A 22,641-nucleotide genomic window follows, 5' to 3' on the forward strand; every position below is an offset into this window, starting at 1 on the left:
GGACAAACCTGCCCTGGTAGGTTTGTCCTGCCCCAGCAAAACCCACCACTCAAGGGGTTAATCATGACTGACACGGGTGATGAGGCTGTTGCTGTAATGGGGGGGCGCAGGACATGTCTTTTAACTGCAATTTTTGCGGGGTGAAATTTTCATGTGAACAGATGGTCCAAGTGGAACCTTGCCCTGCTTGTAATGCTGTGCCGGGCACTACACAGGCCCATGGGGCTGAGCAAGAGCCAGCGTGGGCTGCAGCCTTGGGGAGGTCTATGAAAGTCCCCTCCACTGGCGCCTAAATAAGAAAGGTACATCCCTCCTATTAGGATTATGATCCTCTTCTCCGAATAGGGGGATATGTCAGCATACACATGTATTAAATACCGTACGCCCCTCTTAGTGGGGTCACGGTCCTCTTCTCTGCCTCAATGACAAGATTCAGTGTCCACCACATAAACGAGTAGTCCCTCCTCTCTCTGTAATCTCACTCAAAGAGTATGGTGGTGGTTACCGGTTCCCAAAAGAAGAATATAGTGTAATACAGTTTTAATGCAATCAAACAAACATAAAACAGACAGTGAGCAAAAACGGATGAGATGGCCTGTTACCCATAATGGAGGAATATGGAGTCAATCCAGTCCTGAGACAGATGGTGGATCCGGATCTCACCACCTGGCACCAAAGATGATCAGGTACATGTCCAAAACGAGTCCACAGTGCACAGTCCAAGATAGAATGTCCAGACTTCGAGCGCTTTCGACCTCCACTGAGGTCTTTTTCAAGAAGGATATAACGAAGTCCTCTCCTAATGGGTATAAATACACGGGTGTGCCAATCATATTGTCCCATAATCATGACTGACATCACCCCGATCCAATACAAATAAACAGTAGGTGGGGCCTCCTAATTTCTAACATGGGCCTTTAGCAGGTGGTATCCACATTCTGCGCCAGGCATCAGCCCTGGAACCTGCAGTCCGGCGTCTGACGTCACTTCCGGTCCGCGGCTTGCATCACTTCCTGTCCGCGGCCCCAAAACTTCAGCGACAATGTGGTTCCCGAGGTAGATGGGTTCCGGTCTCCTCTTGTGTTGTCCTCAATATGCTCCAGGCACCGGAACACGCGGTCCGGCGTCTGACATCACTTCCGGTCCATGGATAGTGTCATTTCCGGTCCGCGGCACCCGACTCCCTGCGGCCATGTAGTTCCCGGCTAAACTGGTTCCGGTCCCCTCTTAAATACTTTATAGGATCATCGCTGCCATATTTGCTGCGGTCATAGCTGCCTTATTTACCGCAGTCATCATAGAAGTGGCTCCCGGACACATTATGCCATGGATGCCATGACGGTTCAGTGGCAGGTTCATCTGCTATATATCTTCCTTTCGTTTCCAATGATACCGAGGGTGTTGAAACGAGTGAGGTCTCAGCAGGTGAAAATCATTCTGATAGCACCGAACTGGCCCAAGAGGTCGTGGTTCTCGGACATTCTGAGGTTTTCAGCAGAGTCTTGGCCTCTGGCTCTAAGACCTGCTAAGACAAGGACCGTTTCTTCACCAGGACCTTGCTCGGCTCAGTTTGACGGCCTGGCGTATGAGACCGCCTTATTAAAAAAGAAAGGTCTCTCTGATGTGGTGATTCAGACTATGCTTAGGGCTGGGAAGCCAGTCTCCGCTGCAAATTATCACAGAGTTTGGAAGATTTACATCAGGTGGTGTGAGCGCCAGAAAGTACACACCTCCAGATTCAAGATAACCAGGTTATTGGAGTTTTTACAGGATGGCTTTTCATCGGGACTGAGTTAACAGTCTTTGAAAGTACAGCTTTCTGCTTTATCTATCTTTTTCCAGAAAAGGATAGCTTTTCTGCCTGAGGGTCAGACCTTTTTACAGGGTGTTACCAGGCTAAAACCACCATAAAGACAACCAGTGGACCCATGGGACTTATCTTTAGTTCTGTCTGTACTTCAGAGTCCTTCTTTTGAACCTTTAAGGTCAGCTGACCTTAAGTATGTGTCTTAGAAACTGGCGTTTTTGTTAGCCATTGCTTCGGCAAGGCGTGTTTCGGAGTTAGGAGCATTGTCCTGTAAATCTCTGCATTTAGTTTTTCATGAGGATAGGGCTGTGCTTCGAACAGTACCTAAGTGTTTCCTCATTTCATTTGAACCAGGAGATTGTGCTCCCGGTATTTTCCCCTCCTGAAGGGGCCAAACAAAGGGACAAATTAAGAAAGTTGGACGTAGTTCGCGCCTTGCGAATTTACGTGGACAGGGTGAAGGATTTCCGCAAAACAGATCTTTTGTTGGTTCTTTATGATATGCATAAGAGAAGTTGGCCTGCTTCTAAGCAGACCATTGCCAGGTGGCTTAGGTCAGTGATTGCCTTTGTTTATACCAAGGTGGGTAGACCTGTTCCTTCTCGGATTAATTCACATACCACCAGGTCAGTAGCTTCCCGTTTGGGCTGTGCGTCATGGGGCTACAGCGGAGCAGTTGTGCAGGGCTGCCACTTGGTCCTCTGTTCACACCTTTACCAAATTTTAGTTCGCGTCGGAGGAGAGCTTCATTCGGACGGGCAGTAATGGGAACTGGCAGTCTGAGCGTACCCTCCCATAGTACCGGCTCTTGAACGTCCCAAGGTTAGCTGTGTCACCGGACTGGATGAATAAGAAAAGGGGATTTTTGTAAGAACTTTTCTCTGAGTCCAGTCCGGTGACACAGCGATCCCTCCCCTACGCTCAGTACGTCATGCCGTGCATGTGTGTCATGTTATGGTAAGATGATTGTGCATATAAGATGTTGGGCATTGTACTGAGTTGTGTATCCTAGTGTGTTTTTTAAGATTGAACTGGAGCATGCTGGGGATGCAGAAGGGGAGGAGCCTGCAGCCAGAGGAAAAGCTTCAGCTATAGGTGCCTTGGCTCCTGCGGACCCTCCTACATCCCAAGGTTAGCTGTGTCACCAGACTGGACTCAGAGAAAGGGGTTTGAACTGTAAGTTCTTCCAAAAATCCCCTTATTTTATTTCATATTATTTTCAAATATAATAAACATTGTTTATGACTGAAAAAAAAATGCCAGGAATTCCGCTGTAGGCATTTCAGCTATGACAACATGGCACCTATGTTTGGGCCCACAGCCATGTAAACCTGTAGCAAAAAATGATATACATTTGTTCTAAACCAGCAGGTGTGAAACTAAATGGCCCAGCATCACCAACCATTTCAATCTGTGACCATGACTTTTACCTAGGTTACCCTTGCTGGGATATGTAGTTCCACAGCAGCACTATTGTTATGCTAACATTACAAGAGAGCATTACAGTTATAAAACATTGCAATGGATGATGTACATTCAATGTGGGCACACTTATCAGCTCGGGGTGGCGTTGGTGGCCTATCTGTGTCTGCCACATGGAGCCCAGGAAGGACCTCTGGTGGGATGATACGAAGTGTGGGACACAGGTTTGGGGCTTCCTCCTCCAGTCCGGGCAACCTCTTTCACCTCAGTGTCCATTTTGGTCTTTAGTTGCCTTTTAATATGATTACATCTTTTCTTCACATTTCTCACTGTGCGTTTGTGGCTGCTGACTGCATTCAAGGCCCCTGCAATGGAGTCCCACATGGCCCTCTTCCGCTATGCAGTGGTTTGGTGGTTATGTTTGCCTAGCAGCCGGTCATATACAGGGATCATAGCCCGGACTAGTGTGACATTTTCCTCATATGAGAACCGCACCTTCCGGCCACTTTGGGTGCGTCCACTTTCTGCCTCCTCCTCCAGCTCCTCTGTGGCCATGTCCCCCTCTTCCTCCAGGGCAGTCTCACCTTCCTCCTCCTCACCTCCACCTTCCTCCACCTCACCTCCACCTTCCTCCACCTCAGCCCACTTGACCTCTGAGATGTGGCCCTGCAGGTCCTCCTCTGACGGTTTGGTGAACAGGTCCTGTGTTAGTGGATGGGATTGGGATGCAAGAGGGTCCTCCACCTCCTCCTGCTTTGGCATCTCCTCCGGTGTCTGGCCTGGCCCAGGCCTTGCTGTGGCCATGGTGCCTGCCACACTGCTGCCTCTCCCTCTCAATGTGCTGGCTCTCAGCATGCCTCCGCTGCCTCTCCCCCTGGCACTGCTGCTGCTGCTGCCTGTGAGTGGCCCACTGCTCCCTCTGCCACCTGCACTCACTGACTCTCCTCTCCCAGACATCTCTCCTCTCCATACTCCTTACTCCCTTTCAAAGGTCAAAATGGCGCCTGTGCCCTGTGTATAGGGGGTGTGATGCATAATGTAGGGGACTTAGGTGGGCCAATAGGTTAGGGGGTTATTTGACATGCGGAGGCAGTGTTCTAATTCCCACTCCGGTTGGCCCTAAAATTGCACATGACTGTCGGGTTAAAGCGCACATTTATGTGTCATAAAATCACATCACATCGCATCTCTTCACACTTTTTGCCCGCATTTTCGCATCCCATTAAATATGCCGTTTACAAGGGAAAAATGTGATTTAAAAAAGTGCGATGTGATGCGATATGGTGCGATTTTTAAAAAGTGCAAAAAAATCACATTCCATAAAATGTCACCCACTGTCTTTTCCATCTCCCTCCATACACATGGTTAATTCCATGGGAGAAGGGAGTGTATTTTATTTTTTCAGGATTGAAGTATTGAAGGACTTTTATTTGGTGATATCCATTTAATTTATTGTCACTGGGATTACACTTTTTTATTATTAATGAGCGCTTTGTGTATATATTTTCACAATTTTCTTTGTATATGTTCATATTGTGAGTATAATTGGATGTTTACTCTTTTGATTACACAAGATCTTTGCTGCACTTTCATTTAGTCTGATTTTTTTTCAGAGTTGTGTAGGAGAGCAGTGTGTGCATGGCGAGTAGTGTAGGAGAGCAGTGTGTACTTGGGAGTAGTGTAGGAGAGCAGTGAGAGCAGTGTGTACTTGGGAGTAGTGTAGGAGAGCAGTGTGTGCATGGTGAGTAGTGTAGGAGAGCAGTGTGTGCATGGTGAGTAGTGTAGGAGAGCAGTGTGTGCAGGGGGAGTAGTGTAGGAGACCAGTGTGTACTTGGGAGTAGTGTAGGAGACCAGTGTGTGCATGGTGAGTAGTGTAGGAGAGCAGTGTGTACTTGGGAGTAGTGTAGGAGAGCAGTGTGTACTTGGGAGTAGTGTAGGAGAGCAGTGTGTGCATGGTGAGTAGTGTAGGAGAGCAGTGTGTGCATGGTGAGTAGTGTAGGAGAGCAGTGTGTGCAGGGGGAGTAGTGTAGGAGACCAGTGTGTACTTGGGAGTAGTGTAGGAGAGCAGTGTGTGCATGGCGAGTAGTGTAGGAGAGCAGTGTGTACTTGGGAGTAGTGTAGGAGAGCAGTGTATACTTGGAAGTAGTGTAGGAGAGCAGTGTGTACTTGGGAGTAGTGTAGGAGAGCAGTGTGTGCATGGTGAGTAGTGTAGGAGAGCAGTGTGTGCATGGTGAGTAGTGTAGGAGAGCAATGTGTGCATGGTGAGTAGTGTAGGAGAGCAGTGTGTGCAGGGGGAGTAGTGTAGGAGACCAGTGTGTACTTGGGAGTAGTGTAGGAGAACAGTGTGTGCATGGCGAGTAGTGTAGGAGAGCAGTGTGTACTTTAGAGTAGTGGAGGAGAGCAGTGAGAGCCGTGTGTAGTTGGGAGTAATGTAGGAGAGCAGTGTGTGCTTGGGAGTAGTGTAGGAGAGCAGTGTGTGCTTGGGAGTAGTGTAGGAGAGCAGTGTGTGCATGGCGAGTAGTGTAGGAAAGCAGTGTGTGCATGGCGAGTAGTGTAGGAGAGCAGTGTGTACTTGGGAGTAGTGTAGGAGAGCAGTGAGAGTAGTGTAGGAGAGCAGTGTGTGCATGGTGAGTAGTGTAGGAGAGTAGTATGTGCAGGGGGAGTAGTGTAGGAGACCAGTGTGTACTTGGGAGTAGTGTAGGAGAGCAGTGCGTGCATAGTGAGTAGTGTAGGAGACCAGTGTGTACTTGGGAGTAGTGTAGGAGAGCAGTTTGTATTTGGGAGTAGTGTAGGAGAGCAGTGAGAGCAGTGTGTGCTTGGGAGTAGTGTAGGAGAACAGTGTGTGCATGGCGAGTAGTGTAGGAGAGCAGTGTGTACTTGGGAGTAGTGTAGGAGAGCAGTGAGAGCCGTGTGTACTTGGGAGTAATGTAGGAGAGCAGTGTGTGCTTGGGAGTAGTGTAGGAGAGCAGTGTGTGCATGACGAGTAGTGTAGGAGAGCAGTGTGTATTTGGGAGTAGTGTAGGAGAGCAGTGAGAGAAGTGTGTGCTTGGGAGTACTGTAGGATAACAGTGTGTTCATGGCGAGTAGTGTAGGAGAGCAGTGAGAGCCGTGTGTACTTGGGAGTAATGTAGGAGAGCAGTGTGTGCATGACAAGTAGTGTAGGAGAGCAGTGTGTACTTGGGAGTAATGTAGGAGAGCAGTGTGTGCATGACGAGTAGTGTAGGAGAGCAGTGTGTACTTGGGAGTAGTGTGTGAGAGCAGTCTGTGCTTGGGAGTAGTGTAGGAGAGCAGTGTGTGCTTGGGAGTAGTGTAGGAGAGCAGTGAGAGCAGTGTGTGCTTGGGAGTAGTGTAGGAGAAAACAAAATAGCATCACACTGAGCGATCCCACACAAATACGTTCACTACTCCTTACATCAATGTTTTCTGTATTAGGAGGGGTTCGTTGAAAGTCCTGGAGGTAATTCTGAAATAACTCAGAAAAAAAGAGACATAGGCCCTTATTCTGATCGGTGCGTACTTTCCCGAATTCTTACGGAGCGGTCCGCACGCCACGCTGTGCGGACATCGTCCGTAGAAACGCCCACCGAGCCTCGTCATTCGGACGGACTCACTCTTTAAGAGCAGGGCGTGTTTACGGACGACATATAAATCTTGCGTGTGCGGTGGACACGCACAGATTCTGCACGGTCTTACAGCGTTAGAACGGACGGGAACCTGGCCGTACGCACCGATGCGGTATATTTACGCACAAAACCACACTCTTCTCTGAACACCCAAATCTGTAACATGACCCACTTATGCAATTAGGCAACCTCATTCAAAACGGATTGATTTAAATAGTCATCGATTATTTATCTAATTGAAGATTAAACACTTTACTACCACTTTACATTAACCCTTTCATCATGCTAAGTTCTCAACATTCTTAATAATAATAATAATAATATAATGTCTTTATTATCATAAAATGCTCACATACATGAACATTAAACGAAATTCAGTTAAGAACAATACAAAAAGTGAGAAAAAGACAATAAGAGTAAAACAATATGCAAATGAAGATCTATACCCAGAAAAATTCCGACTAAGAATTTAAAACACGAATTGCTGTTGGAAAGAAACTCTCTCTGTATCGTTTGGACTTACACAAGACAGAACGATAGCACTTGTTGGAGGGGAGTAAGGAAAACAGGTCGCTACTAGGATGGGAAGAATCCCTCAAAATACTGTTAGTCTTCTTGAGAAGCCGGGATTCGAATACATGGTGAATACTTGGCAGAACAACCCCCACTATTTTGCTTGCCACCGACACCACCCTCTGGAGGGCTTTACGATCAGCTGCGGAACAAGAGCCGAACCACACCACAATACCGAAGGTGATTACACTCTCGATAACGCCAGTATAAAAATTCACCAATTCATTCTTTGTATGCATATTACATCATCAATTATTCTTCACCCGCAAACACACACATACAAATCAACACACTATGGACATCTTTACATTATCCTTCACTTGCAGCCAATTTTATGCACCCATCTATATATGGGTGCATATACTGTATCTCCCTTTTGCACCATACATAAATAAACACCACTATTTAGACTTCTTTACTTATATGTATACTTATGCTGTAAAATTATACAATAACACACAGACCACTTATAACTTTAACTTGAAAAATTTATTTACACAGTTGAACATTTAAACAAAAAACAGGTTCACACCAAGAGGTCGCATACATGCTTCACCTCTTTGGCCATAAGCACAAGGTGCTGGTGAAGTCTGAGGAGGGCCCCTCGCAACACCCCGCCTTCTATCCTCTGGTCATCTGTTAAAGGGGGATAAACATAAATTATGCTAATCATGTCGACCTTGTACTGTCAATCCTAAATACTTAAAGCAGTGGTCTCCAACCTGTAGCTCGCGAGCTACCAGTAGCTCACGGTCATAGTTTGGGTAGCTCGCCTAGCTACTGTACTGCTGCCAGCTGGGATTAAGTGCCTGAAATCAGGACCTGAATCTGGGAGACACCACAAGGCAGGAAGAGAGAACCCAGAAGCCACGGGCAGCTGAAGAGAGATCCGGTGTCATTGTCCAATAGCAGACTGGAGGCTGCTCCAGGAACCCACGAAGATGCACACTACTGGTAGCCACTGGTGGGAGACAGCAGCTGACAATCCCACAGATATAAGTGGGCAGGTAGTTGGGAGTCACTGCGAGATGGAGAGGGTATACGTTGGAAGTTGGCCAGGCAAGTACGGGGACCACATGAGAAATTAGCAGATTTTTCTAAAAACATTTTTAGTAGCTCTTCAAGCGATTTTTTTTTTCTCGAGTAGCTCACACCCCAAATAAGGTTGGCGACCACTGACTTAAAGCATGCAAAATCATACATACAAACAATTACATAGGCAATACTGTTTGTAATGGTAAAAAATAAAATGGGCACACACACACACACAAACACACACACACACACACTGGCTTACACTACTGAATATGTGACTGATCAAAATCTCCTGCCTTACCAATAACCAATCTACTAGAAAGCTACATCCAATACTACATGCCACATTTTGCCATACATATTTACCTGCATGTCACTGCTTAATAGCTAAACTGCATGATAGATAGATACATACATGGATGGATGGTTACATGGATGGATGGATGGTTACATGGATGGATGGATGGATGGATGGATACCACATTTAAAGGCTAGCCTAGTCCCTCTACCCCTTACTTCCGGATTCAGTCACATTGCCAGATAGGTGAAGCTGCTGCACTAAGCCGCTTCCTTACACCAAACAAATAGAAAGGCCCCCCATAAACAAAAACGCATCACCTACCTGAGGCTCCAGATTCCACGTTTGCAGCTTGGGCCTATAACCCCTATGTGTGTCTGTTGTAACCCACTTTTGTTTATTTATTACTAATAGAGTAAAACACACTAGATTCACCAGTGGTACCTAACAAATAGTACTACCACCAATTATTAATGATGCCTTATGTTTACCTACCAATTCCTTCTTCCTCCAGCACTTCACATGCCTCCTCCTCTTCAAGAACCTCCTCGGCCACCTCCTCGTGGCCCATAAACTCCTCGGCCACCTCCTCCTCGCCCACTTCGTCTGTGGCCTCCACCATGGGTTCTGTGGCCTCCTCTTCGGCCACTTCTGTGGGCTCCTCTTCGGCCACTTCTGTGGGCTCCTCCTCGGCCACTTTTGTGGGCTCCTCCTCGGCCACTTCTGTGGGCTCCTCCTCGGCCACTTCTGTGGCCTCCTCCTCGGCCACTTCTGTGGCCTCCTCCTCGGCCACTTCTTCAGGGGGGGCCTCCTCCTCCTGGCCCTCTTAACAGGCCCGTCTTGCACGGTCACGTGCTGTAAGGGAAATCAAAATGCAGAGTGTTAAATAAGTCACATGAATTGTTCATTCATCCTGCATCCCAAAAAATGACATATTACACACACATTACAACATGTCTAACATGAGGTACCACACAGATAGAGTATGTCATGGTTAACTCATGATGAACCAGGTTACCTTATTGGGACAAAAAAGGTCATGTAAGCATTAATGTACAATTGGACATTTAATGTGTAAACACTTACATCGTGCAATGCTGGCCCTTATTTGCTGGAGCTTTTCGGGCTCCCGGCGCCTCGGATCAGTCCATCGCCGCTCCAGCTGGGCGATGGTCCTGTGCACCTGGGTGCGCGCGAATATGCGCCTGCGGGCAGCCGCATATGCTTGGCGCTTCTGGCGGTTGCTAATGAAGGGCCCCGCACGCCCCAGCCTGGTCTCCATAACAGAGACCAGTGCCCTCAGCTCCGCGGCAGAGAAAGGTGCTGCTCTGCCATAGGCCACCATCTTAGCAATGGCACAATTCAAGCAATCATGTCCTGTAATTGGTTGTTCAGAGTGATATTTGGTATTAACTTTATTGTTCATTTTGACATTAACAGCGTGTATGCGCGACAACAGACGGCTAACCCATTGCATCGCAAAACAACACTTGCTGTACCTTTCCATAGTTTAGCAGACCATGCCATTACTTAGTATCTCCTAAACAGACAGGGTGAAAGAAGTTTGCAACCCATTATATATAATCTATTACATTCACCAAACATGGGTGAAAACAACAGGTGAAATAGTCTGCATCACTGGCCAGTTACACCTAACTCTACAAGGTACTAAACAGCTTTATTATAGTGAAAGCTATACAGCAGAAACATAGCAAATAGTGCAAGACCTTTTCCCAATATTAGGCCATGGTGCCATGTGTACACTTACCTTCTACTGGGCCACACTAGATGTTGAATGAAATGTAGCTAGCATCAAGGCAGAATTTGGAGACCTTTCACATGTGATTTGGATGCTATCACTGATTACTATTGCCTAAGTGGTGGACTGGATTTACATATGGAATGGGTAGTGTCATTTGTACTACATACCAAACAAGTGCTCAGTACAGATGTACATTCACATATACATGTCATGTGTGACCTTAGTTTTATTTGGTCATTGGAGTACAAATCTGCAATTACCTACTAAATCAGACTTACTAAGTTTGCCTGTTTTTTTTCTTTTTCGCAGCTAGGGGCGTGGCCTATGCGCCGCACGGTCGACGCTGCCATACGGAACGCGGCCATACGGAACGCAGGGTGTCGCTGATGTACGCCAATTACAGAAATAGGATATAAAGGTGTGTTAGACAAATGCAATGTTGTTGCAAACATGGCTGGATCTCTATCTGAGGAAGAGCAGGAGTGCCAGGACCTGTTTGCCCGCATGGACTCCAGCACCACCTATGTCCCCATCAACCCAGACCAGCCATTGGGAGAACAGCAGCCAGATGGGCCATCTACATCAGGCCAATCGGCAGCTGGCCCATCTTCAGCCTCAGCAGAATCATTGGGAACACAGCAGGTGGCTTCCCAACAGAGTAGCCTGCCCAGCACTTCGAGTACAGCGACAGGTGGCCGTGCCAGTGGCCGTGGCGGTGCCAGTGGCCATGGCCGAAATAGGGCAACAGAGGAACCAACCACCAGAAACATGGCATTCGAAGCGCAGGAGCTTGCCATCCTGGTGCCCCGCGCACGGGATTGGATCGAGTGTCCACAGGACCGGTTGACACACACAAGGAGATGGAAGATCTGGGAGGACATAACGGCGGAGATTAATGCGGTGGCTCCACAAGTTCGTGAGACGGAGCATGTTAAGAAGAGGCAAGTTCATGTGTGTTACATTTGAGCAGTACAAGACCAGTAATGTTTACATTAGATGTTAGATGGAGTTGGTCAATGGCCGGTCACGTTGCTTGGAGGCACAGACATGTTTGCCATGTCATTTAATTGATAGTTATTGTAGGGTGAGTGTGAGTGTATCTTCTAAGGGTTGGGTTTCAAATTTAATATCATGTAAGTTTGGTGTCATGAGGCACATGTTGTAATCTGTTGCAGATTGCAATGGGTGCTACAGCAAACATGAGGAGTGACATGTATTAATATGTAAACTTTGATTGCAGGTGGCACGACTTCAAAACGAACCTCAAGAAGAAATTGACCCAGCGGTGGGAACACAGCCACACCTCTGGGGCTGGCCCCATGCCATCAAAGCTGAAGCTCACCCCCCTGGAAGAGATGGCAGAGTGCTGCATTGCAGTCAAGGAGGTCCGGGGGGTGAGCACCATGGACAGCGAGTCCCCAGCGGAAGTCATGGCTTCTTTGCTTGAAGGTAATTATTTGCCATGCCATAAGTAGCTGGTTCTAATTTTGCATGGAATGTGTTGTAATTGTAATGTTCTCTTTCACCAGCATCCCCATCGCTTGGTCAAGAATCTCTTGAGGAGGTTGAGGAGTCTGTGTCACCTGCCATGAGTACCAGGCCCGTGCAGCAGCCACTGACCGAGGCTGAATTGACCAGGTGGGTGCAGGTGCTTGCCCATATTCAGCAGCAGGGAGAGTCGGCATCAGAGCGGGTGCGTAGGACCGAGGAGGTCTTGCAGGGTTTGGTCAGGAGCCACCAAAGTATCGCTGGGAGCCTGCAGGCTATGGCTGTCACCCAGCAATCAATTGCTGCTAGCCTGCAGGTGCTGGCTGATCAAGCCCTGCGGCAAAATGACCTCCTCCTCCACCATAATGAGCTTATGGTGGAGCTAGTTGCCAGCAATAGGGTCTTAATGTCATCCGTTTCTGGTGCATTCTCACCATCAGCACTCCCTGCTGCCAGAGGGGGAAGACCATCCACCCCCTCCCCAGCATCTGCTCCACCTGGCCCACCATCTGACCGTGGCCGTGGCCGAAGAGCTGCTGCACTTGGCAAGGAGCCTGCCAGGGCCAAACGTGCCCGCAAATGAACTTGTGTCCGCATTAATCTCCACCCTTATGTCTTCCCAAATCTTTCATTGAGCTGTGTGTGTCAGCTTCCTGTGTCCAATTCCGTGCAGAGGGTACCCACATTTGCCCTCGTTTCGAATGTCATGTTTGGTTCCCCTGTTGCCCTGTTTCGGCTAGCATTACTGTCTGCTGTACTTGAAGTGTTGGTGCTATACTTTGGTTGTGAAGCCACCTGATGTGTTCCTAATGATTCTGCTGTGGCTATGTATGTCTACAATACATGGATTTATTATATATTATTTACTTTTATTCCTGCTATGCTACCTTTTATTTTGTGACGGTTTCTAATTTATTTTATAAGTTCATTTAATAAATGTTTTTTTGTTTCCCCCAAATGTGTGGTTTAATTGATACATGTAGAAGTGACATGTGTATTTGTATTATTAATATTAAGTTGTGTTCATTATTTGCAGTGTAAAAGTGTGTGAAAAGTGCAGCATATATGTGTGTGTTTAGTAATGGTCCATTTAAGCTGCAATGGTTCCAATTGAAGCAGTGACAAGCGTGTAATTAACAACGAGTAAAGGAGGTGATTGTATTGTGTTCAGCTGACATTGGTTGAGGTGCGGCCGTCCTGATTAGGCGTTCCGTTTTCCTAGCGCATGACCGAGTGGTGTCCGCAAAGCAATACTTGCTTATGGACACCGCATATTTCTTGCCTTTTTGTTCGCATGCATTCGGTGTGCTGTCCGAATGCACGCCTACCAAAATAAGTGCACTCCCCCGTGTCTGCCCATGTTTCCGCCCAGTTTAGCCCACTTTGAAACTACGCCCCTGTGTATTTCCGAATGACGCCCATAATACGCCCATATTTCCAGAGTGATTGCGGTGCACATTTCTGTACGGTATTAGTGAAAACAAGTACGTAGACCATGCGTGGCACATGCGCATAGCGTTCCCCACGCATGCGCAGACGGCTAAAGAACGCCATCCGAAAGTATACAGGAAAGTACGCACCAACCAGAATAAGGCCCATAGTGCAGATAGTAGGATCACCATGAAGAATAATAATTTTGATATCCCACTCACATAATAGATCATTTTATATAGGCAGAATAGGGACACTACGGTCCTGCATAGATCACTCTGACCCGATAGTGATGTGAAGGTTCAAAAGGTACCTAAAACAGGAAGTATATATAGTGCAACACTGTATAGGTAAAATAACAGGTTAGTTACAGGTTTACACTCACATTAAGAAATTAAAAACAAGCATGTAACACCACAGCTGGTGTAATATTGGATAGGTGAATATCAGCCAAGGATAATACTTGCTGCAAGCTTAATCTTGGGGGTGCCGGCTCCTCCAAGACAGCAGATGGATTACACAGCACAGTGAGCTTCTGAGGAAGGACCCCCATAGGCCCAAACACCCCCTTACTGGACCCCGTGGAAGACACTCCGGATCCTACTGTGCTGCGGTGACAAAAAGGGGATAGTCAGCCCCCTTCTAGACAAAGAAAATGGAGGGGGTACACTGTGCTAAACAATACATGTATCAACAAATTACTAATATTAGAAGTGCCAATTCGGTAAAAATATAACAGATTATTTATTAAAAAACATATAACATTCCATATTATAAAAAGGGGGCATTTGGTAAAAAAAATTGAGAAATAGTTCAATTGTGTCCAGTTCATACAGTACCGTATTTGTAGAGTCCACTAATTAGTGGCTCCGTTCCTATAGCATCTCCTAGTTACCAATGGTAGTGTATTATCCAATATGTCCATACAGTCCCGCGGTAGGTATTTGGTGGAAGTAGCACTCTCCCATATATGATTGCTATGTGTGTACACCCTATAGCGATGGTGATACATGCACTGTCTATCCTGCTTATCCTACAGTAGATACACAGATTGCTCAGCACACATGGCGGGTGCATCGCTTGTGTGCCACCATGTGTGCTGAGTGATCTGTGCTTTAGCACCTCACTCAGCATGGAGGCAGCGTCACCTCGTGTGTACACCCTATAGTGATGCATGCACTGTCTATCCTGCTTATCCTACATTACATGCACAGATTGCTCAGCACACATCACGGGTGCATCACTTGTGTGCCGCCATGTGTGCTGAGCGATCTGTGCTTTAGCACCTCACTCAGCATGGAGGCAGCGTCGCCCCGTGTGTACAACGTATGGTGATGCATGCACTGTCTATCCTGGTTATCCTACATTAGATGCACAGATTGCTCAGCACACATCACGGGTGCATCACTTGTGTGCCGCCATGTGTGCTGAGCGATCTGTGCTTTAGCACCTCACTCAGCATGGAGGCAGCGTCGCCCTGTGTGTACACCGTATAGCGATGGTGATGCATGCACTGTCTATCCTGGTTATCCTACATTAGATACACAGATTGCTCAGCACACATCACGGGTGCATCGCTTGTGTGCCGCCATGTGTGCTGACGATCTGTGCTTTAGCACCTCACTCAGCATGGAGGCAGCGTCGCCCCGTGTGTACACCGTATAGCGATGGTGATGCATGCACTGTCTATCCTGCCTATCCTACATTAGATGCACAGATTGCTCAGCACACATCGCAGGTGCATCGCTTGTGTGCCGCCATGTGTGCTGAGCGATCTATGCTTTAGCACCTCACTCAGCATGGAGGCAGCGTCACCCCGTGTGTACACCCTATAGCGATGGTGATGCATGCACTGTCTATCCTGCTTATCCTACATTAGATGCACAGATTGCTCAGCACACATCACAGGTGCATCGCTTGTGTGCCGCCATGTGTGCTGAGCGATCTATGCTTTAGCACCTCACTCTGCATGGAGGCAGCGTCACCCCGTGTGTACACCGTATAGCGATGGTGATGCATGCACTGTCTATCCTGCTTATCCTACATTAGATGCACAGATTGCTCAGCACACATAATTGGTGCATTGCTTGTGTGCCGCCATGTGTGCTGAGCGATCTGTGCTTTAGCACCTCAGTCAGCATGGAGGCAGTGTCGCCCTGTGTGTACACCATATAGTGATGGTGATACATGCACTGTCTATCCTGCTTATCCTACATTAGATGCACAGATTGCTCAGCACACATCGCAGGTGCATCGCTTGTGTGCCGCCATGTGTGCTGAGCGATCTGTGCTTTAGCACCTAACTCAGCATGGAGGCAGCGTCGCCCCGTGTGTCCTGGGCTTTTGTTGGTCATCCAGCTATTTTGATACAACATTTTGGCTTAAAAAGCAATTATATGAGTTGTGAGGTGATCAGACTAGATGGGAAATGAGTGGAAATAAATGTCATTGTTGTAATAATACTGTAGGAACAAAAAACATTCTGTAATTTTTTATGGTTTCTATTATAAAAAAAAAAAAAAAGATCCAAAACACAAAACCTGGGAGAGTGGTTTTGGCAAAACCAATCCAGAGCCAAAGCACTAAACCCATAACCTGTCCGGGTTCACACAACTGGTATCTGCTGTAGTAAGGTAGCGAGATCTGTGCTGTGCATCTGACAGCAAATAGTCCCAGCCATTTGGCAGCATACAGAAATATAAAACAATGGTCCACAACTGATATGTGTTCTATATAGAAATGTTCCTTACACAATATAACCCTGACATCACACTTGTACTACAGTATGTTAACCTTTTACATTTTACCTGTCTTACAGGACGATTGTACAACATCTTCTTATATTTTGAGTCCAAATCTTGCTCAAGGTGACGTTGTTCTCTGATCCAGCCAACTAAAGTCATCATTTCTTCTTACACCTGGAGGATTAAAGTGACTTTATTTTGCGGATATTCAACAATTCAAACATTCAACAATTAATTTTTCTTATCTTGTACATGATGAACCTCACAGGAAAGAGACCACATGTGTGCTCTGAGTGTGACAAAGGCTTTACATATAAATCACAGCTTCTGGTACATCAGACGAGTCACACAGGAGAGAAACCATATAAATGTTCTGAATGCAGCAAAAGTTTTTCCTATGAGTCACATATTGTCATACATCAGAGGAGTCACACAGGAGAGAAGCCATATAAATGTTCTGAATGCAGCAAATGTTTTCCCAGTAAGTCAAAGCTTGTCCTACATCAGAGGAGTCACACAGGAGAGAAACCATATAAATGTTCTGAATGCAGCAAATGTTTTCCCAGTAAGTCACAGCTTGTCCGACATCAGAGGAGTCACACAGGAGAGAAACCATATAAATGTTCTGAATGTAGCAAATGTTTTTCCCATAAGTCAGATCTTGTCCAACATCAGAGGATTCACACAGGAGAGAGACCATATAAATGCTCTGAATGCAGCAAATGTTTTTCCCAAAAGTCACATCTTGTCACTCATCAGAGGAGTCACACAGGAGAGAAGCCATATAAATGTTCTGAATGCAGCAAATGTTTTCCCAGTAAGTCAAAGCTTGTCCTACATCAGAGGAGTCACACAGGAGAGAAACCATATAAATGTTCTGAATGCAGCAAATGTTTTTCCCAGAAGTTACATCTTGTCCGACATCAGAGGAGTCACACAGGAGAGAAACCATATAAATGTTCTGAATGCAGCAAATGTTTTTCCCAGAAGCCAGATCTTGTCCGACATCAGAGGATTCACACAGGAGAGAAACCATATAAATGTTCTGAATGCAGCAAATGTTTTTCAGAGAAGTCACAGCTTGTCCTACATCAGAGGAGTCACACAGGAGAGAAGCCATATAAATGTTCTGAATGCAGCAAATGTTTTTACCAGAAGCCAGATCTTGTCCGACATCAGAGAAGTCACACAGGAGAGAAACCATATAAATGTTCTGAATGCATTAAATGTTTTTCCCAGGAGTCACATCTTGTCCTACATCAGAGGAGTCACACAGGGGAGAAGCCATATAAATGCTCTGAATGCAGCAAATGTTTTTCCAATACGTCCCATCTTGTCCGACATCAGATGAGTCACACCGGAGAGAAACCATATAAATGTTCTGAATGCAGCAAATGTTTTTCCCAGAATTCAAATCTTGTGAAACATCAGTCGTCACATAGGAAAGAAACCATATAAATGTACTTAATGCAGCAAATATTTTCCCATAGGCTACAGCTTGTTATACATCAAATGAGAGAAATGACAAGGCTGAGTCACATAATTATGGCCACCTCCTACATATGACAGCACTGTGTTCCCCATGAAGTATACTACATAGCATGCACTGGCTTGGTGGGTATATAATGTGTGTGAAAGGCCACTTGCAGACATCACTCATTGTATGATGTGTAAAATGTTATGTTTACCAACATTCAGGCCAAGGGTGTCAGTATTTATGATCAGAGCAGATTGTGACCTGTTCACGTGCTGCTGTGGTGACTGTTTATCATTACTGGACAAATGGGACCGCTGTGCTTAACTGATGTGGAAACTGATAATCACCATGGCCCTTATTCTGATTGAGTCGGACGGCTCCGTGTGCGGTCGATCGGCCGATGTTTGGTGTTTGCTCATATGCAGAGATATTTCTGCACATGTGCGAATGCCGCGCACGTCCGAATATGGCGTGAATTTTGTACAGAAAACAATCGGTCGGAACAATCCGAGCAGGGGGTGGAGAGGGGCGTGAGGGGCTGTTTGGGCTCATTACCATATGCATACGCCCCGTGTTTCATGGGCGTTCCCATGAAAACACTGGGCATACGTATGGTAATCTGGCTGTGACGCATGTGTTGGGGGAGGACAGCTGACATAGCCGGATGCCAGCTGCCCACCCATATCCCTGCATTCACACGGAGAAATGTCCAAGTGGTCTACAGCACTCGGAGCTGTTTGACCGCTCTGTCCTTCATTCGATGGTCGGCGACCATCGGAAGATGGGGGAGGTTTCCACAGATGGGGGAGTTGTTCACATGTTAAATCCACTCGTCCGTTCGCTCGGCGTCTTAATGCATTCGTGTGTGCGATCCATACGGTAGGTGGGGCTGAGAACGCTCGCTGGCCGTTCGAAAATACGCATCCATTCGAGTCAACTAGAATAAGGGCCCATGTGCCATTGATGTATGAGGTGAATATTGGTTACGAAGGTGCTTCAGGGCCAACAGACGCGCTACAGTGGATCAGCTCACCCGCAAAATGAGCCATGGGGCGACCAGATGTAAAATAACAATTTAGTGAACACTTCTGCATTTCGGGCTCTAAAGCAAATAGATGGTCCCTGCACCTATGTAAGAAAAGATGCTTTGTTAAAAAAATAAATGTTTTATTTGCTGGATTCGGTATGGAATTCTGACCGCCGAAATCCTTACAAGGGGGAAACTTGGAGCGCCCCCTTGCTACGCTCGGCACGCTAATTTATTCTCCCTCTATGAGTGTCGTGGACACCCACGGAGGGAGAAAGTTTCAGGATTTCGGCGGTCGGGATTCTGAACGCCGGGATTCCGACCGCCGGGAAATTGACTACATCCCTTATTTGCTCAGCAGTATTAGAATTAGACCTCCGCTGATTGGGAAAGCGTTGCCTTCTATGGTCTGTCATGATTTCTGCCTCCGCCCACTCACCTTGACCCGCTGTCTGTCCCTGCCTGCATCACTAAAAGAGACAGTCGGGCAGAGCATTGGGAAACCTGGCAGAGCCAGAGCAGTTACATCCATCCACGCTGCGGCTATTTCAAATGATGCGCCGGCTCAAGACTAGAAATTGGATCAAGCAAGAAACCCCAGGCATTGAGCAAGTAAACCCTACCAATGAGCAAGTAGGGTAAGTGGCACTTATGTGGCATAATATGTAATGGGCATTACAGTCTGCATAATCCCCTGTCCCAAAAATCCATGCCCTAAATGTTTGCTGCGTGTCTTCGGCGTGCAATGTGGGGCATAAGTTGAATTAGGGATGGTATTATGTGGCCCACATTATTCTTTTTATGGGTGTGTGGGATAGGCCATAAATTTAAAGCTTTCAGGGAGACACCAAACACCTTAGCACCCACCCTGGCTGTGACATATGGGGGGGGATAGAGGTGGGGGAAGAGAGTTCCACCACCTCTGCAGGACCACTTTAAGGACTGGGTTTGTATAAATCAGTCCTGCTAGATACAGGAGTGGTCTTAGGGGCACTTTCTTCCTTGGACAGTCTCTCTATTAGGAACTAAAGCTGCAGTAAAACTACAAACAGTGGTGACGGGGCTGCTGGTAGTGAGCCCTGAAATATACAGCTGTTCTGCTGGTGCCGGTACTGAGCTCTGTAATATACAGCTGTTCTGCTGGTGCTAGTACTGAGCTCTGTAATATACAGCTGTTCTACTGGTGCTGGTACTGAGCTCTGTAATATACAGCTGTTCTGCTGATGCTGGTACTGAGCTCTGTAATATACAGCTGTTCTGATGCTGATACTGAGCTCTGTAATATACAGCTGTTCTGCTGGTGCCGGTACTGAGCTCTATAATATACAGCTGTTCTGCTGGTGCTGGTACTGAGCTCTGTAATATACTGCTGTTCTGCTGGTGCCGGTACTTAGCTTGGTAATATAGAGCTGTTCTGCTGGTGCCGGTATTGAGGTCTTTAATATACATCTGTTCTAAAGGTACCAGTACTGAGCTCTGTAAAATACAGCTGTTCTGCTGGTACTGAGCTCTGTAATATACAGCTGTTCTGCTGCTACTGGCACCGGTATTGAGCTCTGTAATATACAGCTGTTCTGCTGGTGCTGGTACTGAACTCTGTAATATACCACTGTTCTGCTGGTGCTGGTACTGAACTCTGTAATATACAGCTGTTCTGCTGGTACTGGTTCCGGTATTGAGCTCTGTAATATACAGCTGCTCTGCTGGTGCCGGGACTGAGCTCTGTAATATACAGCTGTTCTGCTGGTGCATGTACTGCACTCTGTAATATACAGATGTTCTGCTGATGACGGTACTGAGCTCTGTAATATACAACTGTTCTCCTTGTGCCGGTACTGAGCTCTGTAATATACAGCTGTTCTGCTGCTGCTGCTGCTGGTACTGAGCTCTGTAATATACAGCTGTTCTGCTGCTGCCGGTACTGAGCTCTGTAATATACAGCTGTTCTGCTGCCAGTACTGAGCTCTGTAATATACAGCTGTACTGCTGATGCTGGTACTGAGCTCTGTAATATACAGCTGTTCTGCTAGTGCCAGTACTGGGCTCTGTAATATACAGCTGCTCTGCTGGTACTGAGCTCTGTAATATACAGCTGTTCTGCTGGTGCTGAGCTCTGTAATATACAGCTGTTCTGCTGCTGCCGGTACTGAGCTCTGTAATATACAGCTGTTCTGCTGATGCTGGTACTGAGCTCTGTAATATACAGCTGTTCTGTTGGTGCAGGTACGGAGCTCTAATATACAGCTGTACTGCTGATGCTGGTACTGAGCTCTGTAATATACAGCTGTTCTGTTGGTACCGGTACTGAGCTCTGTAATATACAGCTGTTTTGCTGATGCTGGTACTGAGCTCTGTAATATACAGCTGTTCTGCTGATGCTGCTACTGAGCTCTGTAATATACAGCTGTTCTGCTGATGCTGGTACTGAGCTCTGTAATATACAGCTGTTCTGCTGATTCTGGTACTGAGCTCTGTAATATGCAGCTGTTCTGTTGGTACCAGTACTGAGCTCTGTAATATACAGCTGTTCTGCTGGTGCTGGTACTGAACTCTGTAATATACAGCTGTTCTGCTGGTGCTGGTACTGAACTCTGTAATATACCACTGTTCTGCTGGTGCTGGTACTGAGCTCTGTAATATACAACTGTTCTGCTGGTGCTGGTACTGAGCTCTGTAATATACAACTGTTCTGCTGGTGCCGGGACTGAGCTCTGTAATATATACAGCTGTGTTCATAACACATCCCCTTGTATAGTTGTGAGGGGATACGGCGGTGCGGCACAGAAACTGCTGGGTAAGCTGCGAGCTTCGTATATTACCGAGCAGATCAGAATGAGGCCTCTGTTTTTTAGTTGCAATACCGAACGCACATCGGTATCGCAAGCCCTCGTAACACTGGGCGATTTTGGCTAACCTTCCTTACCATTTTCACTATGGCCCTTATTCAGATCAGATCGCAGTACAAATTTGTTCTCAAAATGGGCAAAACCATGTGCACTGCAGGTGGGGCAAATGTAACAGGTGCAGAGAGAGTTACATTTGGGTGGGGTGTGTTGAAACTGAAATACAAATTGCAGTGTAAAAATAATGCAGCCAGTATTTACCCTGCACAGAAACAAAATAACTCTCATAAATCTAACTCTCTCTGCACCTGTTACATCTGCCCCACCTGCAGTGTACATGTCTTTGCCCATTTTGAGAACAAATTTGTACTGCGAGCAGATCTGAATAAGGGTCCATATGTAGGCAAAAAAGTAGGGTGTGGCTTCGGGGGAAGTGGCATTGCCACGTATTAGTACCAATTCACATTACAACACACACTATGCCAGGGAAAGCCCCTTAGACACACTACACCAGGATCACACATTATACCCCACACTGTAATGCCTATTACACCAAAATGCTTATTACACATTATACCACACATCATAATACCTTTACATTTTATGCCACATAACTGCTGCTTTCCTACATGCTCTTTGACAGGAGTTACAGGCTCGTTGCCAGACATTGCATGCTTATTGGGGGTTTCTTTCTAGATGCCAGGGGTTACATGCTCATTGCCAATGGTTACATGGGGTATGGGTCATAGGTTCGACAAGAGGAAGGTCGACAGTCATTAGGTCGACCACTGAAGGTTGACATGCACCAAGGTCGACATGGTTAGATCGACACATGCATTAGGTTGACATGCACAAGGTCCACAGTCAAAAGGTTGACATGGGGTTTTTCACTATTTTGTCCCGTAAATTGACACAGTCGACATGGACATTGCATCACGTCCCCTCGCATGACTCGCTTTGCTCGGCACAATATTTTATTTTCCCACCACGTCCTAGTGGATGGTAGGACATGAAATACCACCTGTCAGCTCAAAAAAAGTGAAAAACCCCATGTCGACCTAATAGTGTCGACCTAATCCTATGCTGAACTTCAGTCATGTCAACCTTCATG

General features: G+C 46.6%; 1 protein-coding gene across 1 annotated transcript in view; it reads left to right on the forward strand.

Moving 5' to 3' along the window:
* LOC146075910 (uncharacterized) overlaps positions 1 to 21,661 on the forward strand; it is a 30,190-nt gene extending 8,529 nt beyond the window's left edge. The window contains exon 2 of the mRNA XM_083185599.1: positions 16,258 to 21,661. Coding sequence (XP_083041725.1) covers positions 16,436 to 17,641 — 1,206 coding nt within the window. The 5' untranslated portion in view covers positions 16,258 to 16,435 and the 3' untranslated portion in view covers positions 17,642 to 21,661. The remainder of the gene's footprint in view (positions 1 to 16,257) is intronic.
* Positions 21,662 to 22,641: the final 980 nt, after the last annotated feature.

This window comes from Crinia signifera, chromosome 4 (genome assembly GCF_055691185.1).
Source record: "Crinia signifera chromosome 4, ASM5569118v1, whole genome shotgun sequence".
In the NCBI taxonomy this organism is placed as follows: Eukaryota; Metazoa; Chordata; class Amphibia; order Anura; family Myobatrachidae; genus Crinia; species Crinia signifera.